The sequence below is a fragment of the Mus caroli genome, chromosome 18, assembly GCF_900094665.2.
Source record: "Mus caroli chromosome 18, CAROLI_EIJ_v1.1, whole genome shotgun sequence".
In the NCBI taxonomy this organism is placed as follows: Eukaryota; Metazoa; Chordata; class Mammalia; order Rodentia; family Muridae; genus Mus; species Mus caroli.
In genome coordinates this window covers 80949728-80962973 of record NC_034587.1, presented here as the reverse complement: position 1 = coordinate 80962973, position 13246 = coordinate 80949728, and the positions used below count along the sequence as shown (strand labels likewise).

At 43.9% G+C, this 13246-nt stretch overlaps 1 protein-coding gene across 1 annotated transcript in view; it reads right to left on the bottom strand.

Moving 5' to 3' along the window:
* Positions 1–203: 203 nt before the first annotated feature.
* LOC110284457 (cytochrome b5) overlaps positions 204–13246 on the bottom strand; it is a 30847-nt gene continuing 17804 nt past the window's right edge. Inside the window, exons 2-5 of the mRNA XM_021150172.1 lie at positions 8537–8665; positions 7096–7125; positions 2209–2243; positions 204–570 (exon numbers count right to left, since the gene is read on the bottom strand). Coding sequence (XP_021005831.1) covers positions 489–570; positions 2209–2243; positions 7096–7125; positions 8537–8665 — 276 coding nt within the window. The 3' untranslated portion in view covers positions 204–488. The remainder of the gene's footprint in view (positions 571–2208; positions 2244–7095; positions 7126–8536; positions 8666–13246) is intronic.

Genomic DNA, 13246 nt, shown 5'->3' with positions numbered 1-13246 from the left:
AATACAGAAACATGCAATAGGCACATGCAGGCTGATTGCAATTACCACTGAGCAATTAAGACAAGAACAAGCTAGCACCAGGGCTGCTGCTTTACTTTGAGACACAGACAACAGGGTCTGAATAATTAGCACATTAAGCAATTCTGTTAAATAATCTGAAACACTAAGCACTAAATAAAATACACCAAACAAGCAGACACATATGGTATACTTTACAAGCCAGATATATTTTAAAAAGATCGTGTTTACAATAAGTAAATTATGTAGTGAAGAAACATCACAATGAAGTTGAGTAAAAAGGCACATTTAAAAAGTTTAAGAGTACAAAGAGTCCCTTGTTTGTTCTACTAGCACAGGAGGAAAGGGAAACAGATATATTACAATTATGTTCTCAGGGGGAGGTTTCTGTCAGTGGAAGTGATTAACACTGGCTTCTTTTCTCCCCTCTCTGGGGCAGTCTTTTAGTTCCTTGGCTTCGGAGAGACAAGTTAATCTTCTGCCATGTAGAAGCGATACATCAGAGCTACAGCCAGGGCTGAGATGGCTGGGATCACCCAGTTGGTCCACCAACTAGAAAGACACATGAACAAAAAGATGCTTGAGTGACCCTGAATGCAGAGACCTCACCCCCTGCCTCCTCTGATGGAAAACTACCATAGCATATTTTCCTTACTTCTAGAACCACTTTGGCAAAAAGGGCAGCTCACTTTTGCTAACATTATCTTGTGCACAATGCATGCCCTAGAGAGCTGGCCTTGCTGCTCTCCCCTATTGTCACCATGAGAAACTAACACCTTGCTCTGCTTCCATCATCTTTCATTGACTCTATACAGAGAGCTGTTAACAGCTTCCTCAACAGGTGCTGCTCGAAACTAAACTCTGGGTTCCCAATCGTAAGCCCACAAAGGGGAATGGTCCTGACACCTTTTGTTCTCCCACATAAACTAAACAAGCATTTTAATGTCACCAAGATGAGAATCAGATCAATGTTCTCATTTTGAGTATGCTGTCAGCAACCTCTGCAGCCAAGAGCCCTACCTCCCACACCAGAGTAGACAACCAGAAACCTGAGTTCTGAGGCTGCACCTAGCCTCAACTTTATCATTCTCAGATCCTCCTCTGAAAAACAAATCTTAGCATCTATAGTAGATGGATTTAAACCATTCGAGAAATACCATGCCTTAAGTACTTAGTTGGTGGTCTACTCCCAAATTCCAAGGCTGGTCTAATTTATGCATCATCCAGTGTGTATAAGCTTTCCATAGGTGATACATTAGAGACTATGGGTAAAATCAAGGATGTGGCTTGGAAGAGCTTTAATGCAGTCATAAATTTGATTTCAATGTCTATACTTCAACTTTTTATTGAACAAAATTTAATACCTATACTTAGCACCCAAGAATACATACAGACATCTTTCCTCATAATCTCAAATAATCTTCATGTATCAATACACTCAAAGAACAAATTCAATTAAAAGATGTAAAGTCTGAAAGAATTAAAAGTATAATCTCCAGATGAGTGGGATGGAGTGAGGCTTTTCAGCTTCACTTTAGAGAGAGGGAACCTGCAGTTTAAAGAAGTTGGTATGTATTCTAAACTATTCCCAGCAGGCAGTCACACTGAGAGGGGGGCGGTTCAATTTGATGAAATACAGGTGTGTAGCTTTGGGCTTGAGTCTAAAAATGAAAACAACAATAAGAAGACCATTGTTATATAGGTCAACACGGCAGAACTGCCAAAAAAACCCAAGCTTGGGCTGTAATACGGTGAGGAAATTTGTCCCCTGTAACAGGAGAGTCTCCCTGCACTTAGATTAGTGGGCTCAGCTTGAGTAACAACAACTGAAAACCGAGCCATGCTTGCAGAAACATAATGACCAGTCCTAAAAGGTGCTCTTGTGTCAAAGGACTGGCTGCCACGGGGATAAGGAACCCCACTTGTTCTCCATGGTCCTTGGTATGGATGTATCCAGAGGGCGATGATATCTGGGGTCACTGTGTAAAGTGCAGGCAGCCCCAGCTGACAGTCTAGAATGGAACACCCTGATGTTTTAGGAGCGCATGCCCAGACCGGAGGCTAAGAGCAGAGTGGGGATCCAAGCATAGGATCAGATGGGGAGGTCAGGAAACTCTGGCTCCTGAGCCCTCCAAGAGACCTTATGTCAAAACAAAACAACCAAAGAAACAAAAAGACAGCACTGCGTACCTGGAATTAGACTCGACAGTAGTGATAAGAGTATCCTGGAACACAAAAGAAACCATGAAGTTAGGGTCCCATCTGAGCATTTATTCCCCTGACTGAAATCCTGTTTTAAGATAAGAATCACCTTACTTTATTCAACTCTATCTTTTAAAAGTTGTTAAAAGGCAAAATTGTGCCCAAGTTCTTTTTACTAAAGAGCCTAATTTCACCATTTTTCAAGAAAATAAAATTTATATTTAAATTACTTAAGAACACAAACTTCATTACTTGAAAGTGTTAATTAATAGAATACATACAACAATTCACACTTTTAACACTTTTAAGGACTTCGACATAAAAACGGAAACTTCAACATAAAATCTCATGAACACATAGAAGACTGCGTCACTGTCTTTTGGAAGGGAAATTCTTCAAAGGATAGAATATGAAATAAATGTCATTTATTTCATTCAAAATTGATAGGGCATAAAAACATACCTAAATTATACTAACAGTGTGCCAACCAGAATGAAATAATAAGAATTGTCATGTCATGTGCTAGACCACCTTTTCTGAGTCTTCTTTAACTCACTGGATAGTACCAGGAAGACCCGATTAACTCAGAAACCATTCTGCCTAACCAGCAGATAAAGCTCAGTGTTTACCTTCCAGTTTCTGGGCACAGCCCTTCTCATGAAGACCATAAAAAAAATTGCATATATTCTCAAACCATTCCAAACTCAGCCCATAGAAGCACACACAGTTAGGCTTTAGCAGATGTTAGAAAACACTCTTGTTATATTCCACACCAGCAAAACTGTTAGTGCTTCAACAGAAGCAGCTACAGGCAAGCTCGACCCATCAGAAAATCATGTCTAAGCCGGGCGTGGTGGCGCACGCCTTTAATCCCAGCACTCGGGAGGCAGAGGCAGGCGGATTTCCGAGTTCGAGGCCAGCCTGGTCTACAAAGTGAGTTCCAGGACAGCCAGGGCTACACAGAGAAACCCTGTCTCNAAAATCATGTCTATAGCACTCTGTAGACGAAAAACGTCAGTAAAGCAAGCAGCTGTTTGCAGCAAGGCACAGCGGTGTCCCTGCAAGGCATGTTAGGGAGACTCCCAGGAAAGGCAAATCCATTCTAGAGACGCAGAGCAAAGCAGCACCGCAGCACACACCAACCTGGACACACCTTTAAGATTCCTGACACAGTGGGGGAAGAAAAAATGTCATTTAAAAAGAAAACTTCACATCTGCTATTGTTTTTAGCAATTTTAAATCCTAGTAACTATAGAATTCACAGCCACCACAGGATTATGTCCCATGAGTATAATTAACAGTGATTATGACAATTAAACATGCAAACAATGCCAGTCAGTTACAAGGAACACAATCATGTGAGACACCAGAGGGCTCACTGGAGGACACTATGGCATGCTGGAAAGTTAGTGAGAGGAGGCAGACAGGAGAGGCCACTAGCTCGTGACACACGCAGGGATGGATGCATTTCAGGAGACCCCATGCAACTTCAGGTGGCCTTCCTTGACGCCCCTGTCTTGGTGTCTGCATTGCTAATGTAAAAGCACCGATGCCAGGTTAAATATTGCTGAGGCTCAAACATGCCCATGCCATTTAAAATGCTGTCACAAGGGCGGGCGAGATGGCTCAGCAGGCAAAGGTACTTGCTTCAGAGCATGACAACCTGAGCTTTACCGATCCCTAGGACCCTCATGGTGAAAGGAGTATCGATTCTCCTGAAAGCTATCCTCTAAACTCTGTGTGTGTGCTGTGGCGCACAAGCATGTGTGCAGGCACACACACACACACACACACACTAAATAAATATTTTAAAATGTTAAATGTAACATAAATAAAATGCTGCTAGCATGCCACCACAACCACTATCACTGGCAATCATGACCCTCCAAAAAATAGAACTTAAAAAAAACACACACACACACACAGTTTTGGATTGTCTATTTTCTTCATAGCCATAAAACCCAGAATGCTTGAGTTTAAGCTGTAATCACCACTCAGCATTGGGGTACAGAAATGGATTTCTCTGCAGGGCTCAGCTGTTAGGTAGGCAGAGAACTTTTCAAACAGATCAGCAATGAGCTCTGCCGCCTACTCACCTTGAAACCTGGAAGGCTTCCAACTCACAGTAAAAAGGATAACGACTGTGTATGGCATGCATAATGACCTACAAACATCATGCGAGCCAGTATACATCATGATTAGCTCCATATAAAAAACGCATACCAAGTCTCCAAAGTCTTTGCAAATCAGTTATCTCAATTCAAATCCATCTAACCTAGAAGCCTCCTTTATTGGAAGTACTGGCAGGGGAGCCTTCCTGAAAGTTCAGTGCCTCCTGGAACCTAAGAGACCACAGCTGACAAGCCAGAGGCTGGGCATGTGACTCTCACGCAGTGGTTCCCCAGAGCTTCAGGGCCTCGAGGTCTGGGGACCTCAGAGACAAATACAACCTTGTATATCAAGAGGCCTTGAAAGTTAATAGCACGGAAGGCCACCAATACAGCTCATACCTTCTATATTAGCAAATTTGGTTGCTGTGGATACACTTGAAGACATGTAATTTCTGTGTCTATAAAACCTTAACTTGGCAATGTAGGTTCTTTAGGGCAGGTTCACGCTAATACATCTTTTCAAAATTAAACTTGATCCTTTAAGTAACACTTCCTTTCTCAACACTGAGGACTACTGCATACACCAGGGCTTTATGCATATTTGTGAAGTGCTCTACAGCTGAGCCCTAGCTCAGTCCCAAGCATCATGTTTACTGAAAAACAACAGACCACAGAACATGTTCTCCAGCTTCAGATGATTACACACAACCCCGAGAAATCCTTAAGGAGCCAGTATTGTTTGGCAGAAATAGCAAAGCACCCAGAAAAGCTGTAACACATTTTCTTCTGTGTCACTTACTTCCAGCCTCTCAAATCACCAGCAAGGGCCACCCCACTTTCTTCCATCTGTGCTCCTATTTAAGCAAAGTCACAGCTGGAAACATAGGGGTCCTGTTTGTAAGACACCACAAAGTCACCCCTTTGTAAAATCTTGACAGTAAAAGTATCTGCTTTAAACAGCGAGTCAATGCAGACCCGGGGAGAGGCTTCTACCAGCACATCACACCTGATGAAATGACATGTTACTGCGAGCTGTCCCCTCCTGCAAACATGGGCAGGAGGACTTTCATCAAGGCTGATGTTAATAAGTGTGCTCTGTTCACCAGCCACTCCAAACCTCAAAGCGATTGCAAGTTCAAACAGAAAACTAAAACAAAACAGAATAGCAAACACAGCGAGAACACTGGGTTCCTCCCCTTGACACTACCCTTTAGGACAGGCGCTTGTAAAGTAAATCCCAGGCCAGCCTCAGGCTCACTATGGAGCCACCGGCTATGTCTGTCCCAGGCCAGCCTCGGGCTCACTATGGAGCCACCGGCTATGTCTGGTCCTCCTGTAACCACTTCCCAAGCACCCGGGATTAGGGGTAAGCAGAATGACAGCCAGCCAGTTGTTAGAGACTGAACCCAGGCTCTCGCACAGGCTAGGCCAGCACTCCACTGACAGAGATGCCCAGCTGCACAGTGAAGGCATCTGAAAACAAATGGAGGAGGTGCACACCTGCTCGTGCACTACGGTTACAGGAAAGAAACCTCCGCAAAGCCTTGTCTTCCTGCGGATGACTCACAACAGAACCACTTCATACTAAACATGTAAGAGGACAGAAACAGACCTTTTCTCCGACAGACCTCATGGGGACAACAATTAGGTGCTCCACAACTGCAGCTGGTGATAAAGCAGCCACAGAAGACATGGAAAAGTCACTTTCTGAGCAATGGTCACAGACAGCATTCAAACTCTAAACACCATTTTTTTTTTTCCTTTTTCTTTTTTTCCCTCCCCCAACACCATTTTTTTTTTAAATCTTTGTAATGCACTACTATCACTAGTGTTAAGTGTGTCCTTTGTTTTGAACAGGGGGAAACAGAAGTGCAATTGCTGTGCCCAGGGAAGCCCACACAGGCCTTTTCTTGCCGCAGGTGAGAGTTGGAGTAATCACACATTTGTGCTCACACTGTATGCTACACACTGAAAACAGCAGAGGCCTCGCAGTGGACTGTCCAGCAGTCACTGCAAGCTCAAAGAAGCTCGCCTGCCATGTGTGGCCTCTCCACTGAGAAGCAGCACAGACAGAAATAGAAAAGCTGAGTTTTCTTGCTGCCATTTTTGAAGCAAAACCTTCCTTTATTCCAGGCCAGAATGAACTTTTCCTGCTTACTTTTCAGGAACCTGAGTTGGCTGTTTAAATTCTTACTCTAGATTTATTGAGCACGCCAGGGTAAAACCAGCCTTTCCTGAATGCCTATGAAGACACAGGGATGCAGAGAAGGAAGAGGTATGGGCTTCATCAGTTAGGAAGGAAAACATGCCTCAGCTTCAACAAGTTCCAGGTCCTCTGAAGATAAGGCTTACGTTCAGTCTTTCAGAGCAGAGGCACAGTTTTATTTAACTTACTCTATCTAGAAATTAAAGCCAGGGTTTCATGCATGTTAGACAAGTATCTTCCACTGAGCTATGCATCTGGACTTTAATTTATCGGCAATTATGATGTTTAAAAAATTAATACTTCTGTTGTACAAAGTAACACATAAGCTCTCCTCAAAAGGACGTGGACTAGTACAAAAACAAAACAAAACAAAACAAAAACGAACAAACAAAAAACTCCCAAACCAAACTTGTGCAAAACCAGTAAGTTACATATTCACCTTGCCTAGAAAGAGCTGAAGAGGCTGTGATCTTTGCCCAATTTTGGCATGTACTAAATAAATGAAGATGCATAGTTACCTCTATACACCTCTCCTTTGGGATATTTGGACAAACTTACCGAAGGCTTGGCTATCTTTGATCTGTCATCCTGTAAGGGGTAAAAAGGGAGTTGGCATTAAGAATTATACTTTTTATTGAGAATTAAAAAAAAATACTATTCAATGATTAGCGTTTGGCATTCAGCAAAGTTAAATGCAAAATTTGATCCACCTGATTTGACAACAGAAATTAACAGCAGAGCTAGGGCAGGAAGCATTTCCATCCACAGCCCCAAAGTTTAGAATGGATCCATGGCTGCCTGAGATACAGGAGGAGGTGTTCGGAGGCTTACTAGTGCTGAACTCACTTTAATTCAGACAATAACTGAAGACCAAACCTGTCCCTTCCTTCTCTACTCTTAAATTCATGGAGGTACGCATCTTTCTGCCATGATGGCCTCAGAGAAGCCTGCAATCTCCCAACAATGTAATTATAAACTATTTAAACCTCAGACTGAGGGTATCAAAATCCAAGGGCATCAAAATGCTCCCCACAGGAAAGTCTTGCAGAGAGCTGACCTAAATAAAGCCACCCTCCCTCCTCACGGGAACAGAATAGGAGGTGGAGGGACTTTTACAAGGACAGACCTCACAGATGCAGTCAGCCCTGTTAGTTCTGGGAAGTGTGACTATGAAAATGTGTGGTCTGTTAATCCTCCAGTGAAGCAGACTCTCTCTGTACAGATAACATCCCAGTTAACCAAAGAGGCAAAGCACAAGTAGACACACACACACACACACACACTGCTCAACAGAATTTAGACTAAAATGGATTTCTAGGGCTTCTAAAAAGAGCCTGCTTTTATCTTTCCTTCATTTGCAGCTCTTATAAGACTGCAGTTCTTACAAGTTCTTATACAGCAAGACTCATAAATAAATAGGAATATGCCTATATTTACTTATTTTTAAAGTTGTTTTGGTTTGCCTACGTGAGCTGGGGCTACTGGCTATTTATCTCTTGTCAGGGAAAGTGTAGTCGTGACCACCCTTCACTCTCTTGGCTGAAGAACAAACTACATGACTGATGCTCTGCCCTTTGAATTTCTCTCTGTTGACTCTCAGAGGCTGAGTACCATTCCCCAGCGCAAGGCCTTGGAGCACAGCACTCTGACCCCGAGTTCTGCAATAACTGCAACCAAAAGAAACCGCAAAGTAAAGAAAGGTTGAATCAATGTATTTATCACAAAAAATGGTATCCCGATAAGCACTGTGATTCATGCCTATAATCCCAGCACTTGAGAGATAAAGGCCTGAGAAGTGAGTTCCAGGCCAGCCCGGGTTCCAGAGGAAGCTCCAGGCCAACCTGGGCTAGTTATTGAGAACCTGTCACAAATGAAGTATTCTAATTCAAAAGAAATTGCCCGTTCCACTTTAAGTTTTCTGTGGATGCAAATCTACACCTCCCAATGTCAAAAAGCAGCCTTGGAAGAGAAGAAGAAACTTATCCAAGAAATGACTTACTGGATGGAGTTCCCCGATGATGTATGTTTTGGACAGTTCTCGTGCATCCGTAGAGTGCCCGACGTCCTCAAAATTCTCGGTAGCATCACCCCCAGCTTGCTCTCTTAGGACTTCTTCTCCACCAGGATGCTGTTCAAAGAACAGGTTGTATGAATACTAAAATCTTTTCATTCAGATGAGTTAAAAGGAATCAGCTTATCTGATCAGGCAGCCCACGGCAGAAGTCACACATGGCCGACTTTAAGTATCTATTGAGTGGACACTAAACATCCCCCTCCATTTCCTTTGGGATGGTACAGTAGAACCTTCCCAACACCAGTGTTCTATGGGTAGCCTTAATAATACTGTAACGTTTGTTCTGCTTTTCCAGAAAGCTCCCCAAACTTGCCCCCTTCAACTGTTGCTAAACTGTCTCTTCAGCCTTCTACTTAAGATGTCAAACTTGGGACTCTCTCAGTATGAGTGTGGACCAAGGAGAGACCATTGGTCAGAGGTGAGAAAGGAGAGCACAAAGTTTCCCTTCAGGACACACTATGTACACCTGCAATGTGCAGCCAACATCCACTGGACAGGCAGGAAGGCCAGGCCAGGCCAGGCCACGCCTAATATTCTTTCTAGAGGAATGTAAGTAACTGTTGTCTGTATAGCCGGAACATCGAGAGCGAGCGCGAGAGCGAGCGAGACAGAGAGAGAGAGAGAGAGAGAGAGAGAGAGAGAGAGAGAGAACACGCACAGGTGGACAGGAAGAACCTTTCACTTGGCAGAATCACTTTAGTGCTCTGAGACGCTCCAGTTCATTGTTAATACAGAGGGCAAACACCGGGCAGTAGAGGCACACACCTTTAATCCCAGCACTTGGGAGGCAGAGGCAAGTGGATTTCTGAGTTCGAGGCCAGCCTGGTCTACAGAGTAAGTTCCAGGACAGCCGGGGCTACACAGAGAAACTCTGTCTCAAAAAATCCAGAAAAAAAAAAAGTGCCTATTCCTTACACTTCCCTATTTGGACACATCTAGCACTAAAGCTTTACTAAATACAGAGCAGATGAAGCTCCAGGAGACAGAGACTATACTGCCCAAGTGTTTACTACATACTAGGCGTGGTGGTTTAAATGAAAATGATACCTATAGGCTCATATGCTTGGATCCTTGGTCTCCAGTTAGTGAAACTGTGTGGGAATGATTCGGAGGTGTGGCTTTATTGATATGTATGTATCACTGAGGATGGATGGGCTTTGAGTTTTCAAAAGCCTACACCAGGCCCAGCGTCTTCCTCTCTGTCTGCTGTCTGCAGATCAGGATGTGAAGGTCTCAGCTACTGCTTCAGTGTCATGCCTGTCTGCCTCCTGTCACAACAATCATGGACTAAGCATCTGACACAGTACCCAAGCCTCTGATTAAAAATGTTTTCTCTTATGAGTTGCTTTGGTCATGGTGTCTCTTTGTAGCAATAGAACACCAACTAAGACACTTTTGAGGAAATACTCGTAGTTGGGGTTGGAGAGGTGGCTCAGTGGTAATGAGTATTTGCCTCTTGGAGAAAACCAGATTCAGACACCAGCGCTCATGTGGCTCACAACCACTTATAATCCTAGTATGGGGGGGGAGGGGGTCAGTGTGCATCTATCTGCACACGTGTGGCAGACACACATGTACAGAGCATTTTATAAAAGGAAGGAAATGCCAGTATTTATCTCAAAGCCTTTGCAGGATATATTTTAAAATGTGTCAGACACATACCATATGTTCAATAAACACGACAGTTTCTATACTAAACACTTCCCAATATAAGTATCTGTCCTCTACATGACTTCTCGCATTGCATAAACACTCCCCTAGTTCTCCGAAATGTGTTTTCCTCTTGTCGTTCTGACAATGAAAAATCTGACAAACATCAAATAAGACACTAAAGGCAACTCACAGGTATGGAAATAGTAATCAAGGTTTTCTGATTCTGGCATAATCTGGAACCGTGAACCTTTATCTGACTGAGGAGCAGGCAGGTGGGAGATATGAAGTAACCAGAGTCCTCAGGGCATGAAGGTGACTGGTAGCACACCACTGGTCACCATCAAATGACCTAGTTCACAAGTTTGCCAACTTGGGACTCCTGCTCAGGACGAGTGAACATCAGCTTATCTGCTTGAGTCTCACTGTGCACCAGGGACAGCCTGTTTTCCAAAATGACACAAAAGAGGTGATGTCATCAAGAGACCAATCCTATTCCATCTTGGGACAGGCCTCCATTTTAAAAGAAAAAGGGCCTGAGAACTTGATCTGCAGCTGAACGCAAGCTGCATCCAAGATCCAAGAAGAACCACATAGCTTGTCTCTGCCCCGTACCTTAGAGTTACTCCCTAGCAATAGCTAATCAGGATTAGTCTGGTAGTTAGTTCCAGGTGTACTTTCTGACTGACGGTTATTGGTTTTGCTTGAGAGCACCCACCTATCAGCTTACAAATTAGATGCCTGCCAGGCTGGACACCGCTCACTTGTTCACCATTTCCTATAAAACTTTATCCAGCTGAGGGCTCCGGACTTCACCCTGCTGTCCTGCTGTGTCAGTGACTGCAGCGGGCCCAAGCTCAAGCTTGGAAAAAGACCCAGGTGCAATTGCATCAGAATCGGCTCTGCGATGGTCTTTTGGGGTTCATTTTGGTCTGTTATGGAGGTGTGAGAATTTGAACTGACAGTGCTGTGGTGCAGAAAGAGTATGTTCCACCTCAGTCACGTAATAATCATAACCTGGAAGTTAAGGGTGCAAAAGGACAGTCCTTAACTAACACAAGCTCTGAAAGGAAAGGAGGCAAAGGGCAAGAAAGCAAAGGCGTGCTCACCCGATGCTCCTCTTAAAACCCTTTCTAAGGGAAAAAGAGAAAACACTTTGGGCTATTGGTCTCACTGGCCACTGCTACATATGTATGTGTGTAAATAAACAATAAACTGATTTTTGTTAAAATATTTTTAACTCTACACTAAAAACCATTTTGGAAAAATTAAAAAGAAAATCAAAGCCTGAAAAATTGGTGTAAGATTAAATAAACTTCAAGTCTTGCTAAGACAACAAAGATAAGAGACTAAAGTTTTGTAATATCTAATGTTTTCCTTAAGATATGAGACACACACAGATAGAGAAAGAGTCTAAATCACAATTGTCTGGAAATTAGTGATTCTCTTGTTACTCTCTCATTCTCGCTGTTAGATCTGCTGCAGTTTCCACAAGCACAGGCATTGTTGGTGTAAGACTCTAACTGCAATAAACAACTGGAGTGCACACAGTGTGCGTGCCCTGCCTTTTGGGAATGTTGTAGAATTTAGGAGTGACCCACAGGAAAAGCTACGAAAGCACCTGCAGCCTTGTGAGCACCTGCTGATTTCTCTGCTCAAATGCTCAGCCAGACAGAACAATGGCCACGTCAGAAGTCTCCTCTCACCCACTGAACTCTGACAGAAGCAGGCAGCTGTAGAACCTGGAGAGAAGGAGGGGAAGGGACACCAGCGCAGAGGAAAACGCACACAGCCAGTCTTTCTGTGAAGGTTTCCATTTTCCCAAGGGAATACTTCATTTTCAGTGTGTGGCTCTACTTAATTCATAGGACAAATAATTGGTGTTGTGCCCCCAAAGACCAGACTCAAGAGTAAACAAAGACAGCCATGGCTCCTGCCCCTGGAAGCCATAGTCTAACAGGCAAACATGAACAATGCCCAACTGTTAACCACAAATGTCAAGTCTAAAATCACAGGGTGGGTGTCACCATGATGAAACAAGAATGTCACCAATGGAAAAGAAAAGAGCAGACACAACTGGAGTTGTGAAGACTGGGGTCACAGCAGAAAGATCCTCTAATGCATGGAATCCTGAGTTCAGGGTCAGGAAAGAAGCCAGCCAGGGGCTCAGGAAGGAAAGGGCCAGACCAGGCCAGGCCAGTGGAAGGGCTTCCAGGTCTCTTCAAGGATCTTGATCCTTATCTGCTGAGCAATGGTAAGTCACTGAAACAGATGGACGAAGGAACGGAGGTAAGGAAGACAGAGTTCACTCTGAGAAGAGTCCCGAGGGCACATGGGGGCACTGTAAGACACCCAGGCCAGAAAAGATGCTCTGAGTGCAAGGCGCCTGAGGACAAAGATGGAGATGGAGAGTGTCTTACAGTGCCCCCATGTACACTCAGGACACTTCTCAGAGTCAACGCCGTCTTCCTCACCTCTGTCCCCAATGAAGGATAGGAGTTAGGGTGAGACACAGAATGGATGGATGTGAGACGGAGGTATGAAAGGAAGTGTATGAGTCAGGACTCACAGATGACAGGACTCCCACTTAGTGAGGAATGACTCAGATATCTGAGGAATGGATAACTGGATGCTTAGAAGACTTAAACCTCAGCCTTATAGCTGCAGGAGCTGGGAACAGGAATCCCACAGAGACCAGGTCTAATCTGGTTGTTGAAGCAGCCTTATCGACGTACTCTGTTCACATATCTTGTGAGACCACAATCCTTCCATGTATTTTTTTTTTTTGCCTTGATATGTATTTTTTTTATTACATCTTTTCCTCAATTACATTTCCAATGCTATCCCAAAAGTCCCCCATACCCCCTCCCCTACTTCCCTACCCACCCATTCCCATTTTTTTGGCCCTGGCATTCCCCTGTACTGGGGCATATAAAGTTTGCATGTCCAATGGGCCTCTCTTTGCAGTGATGGCCGACTAGGCCA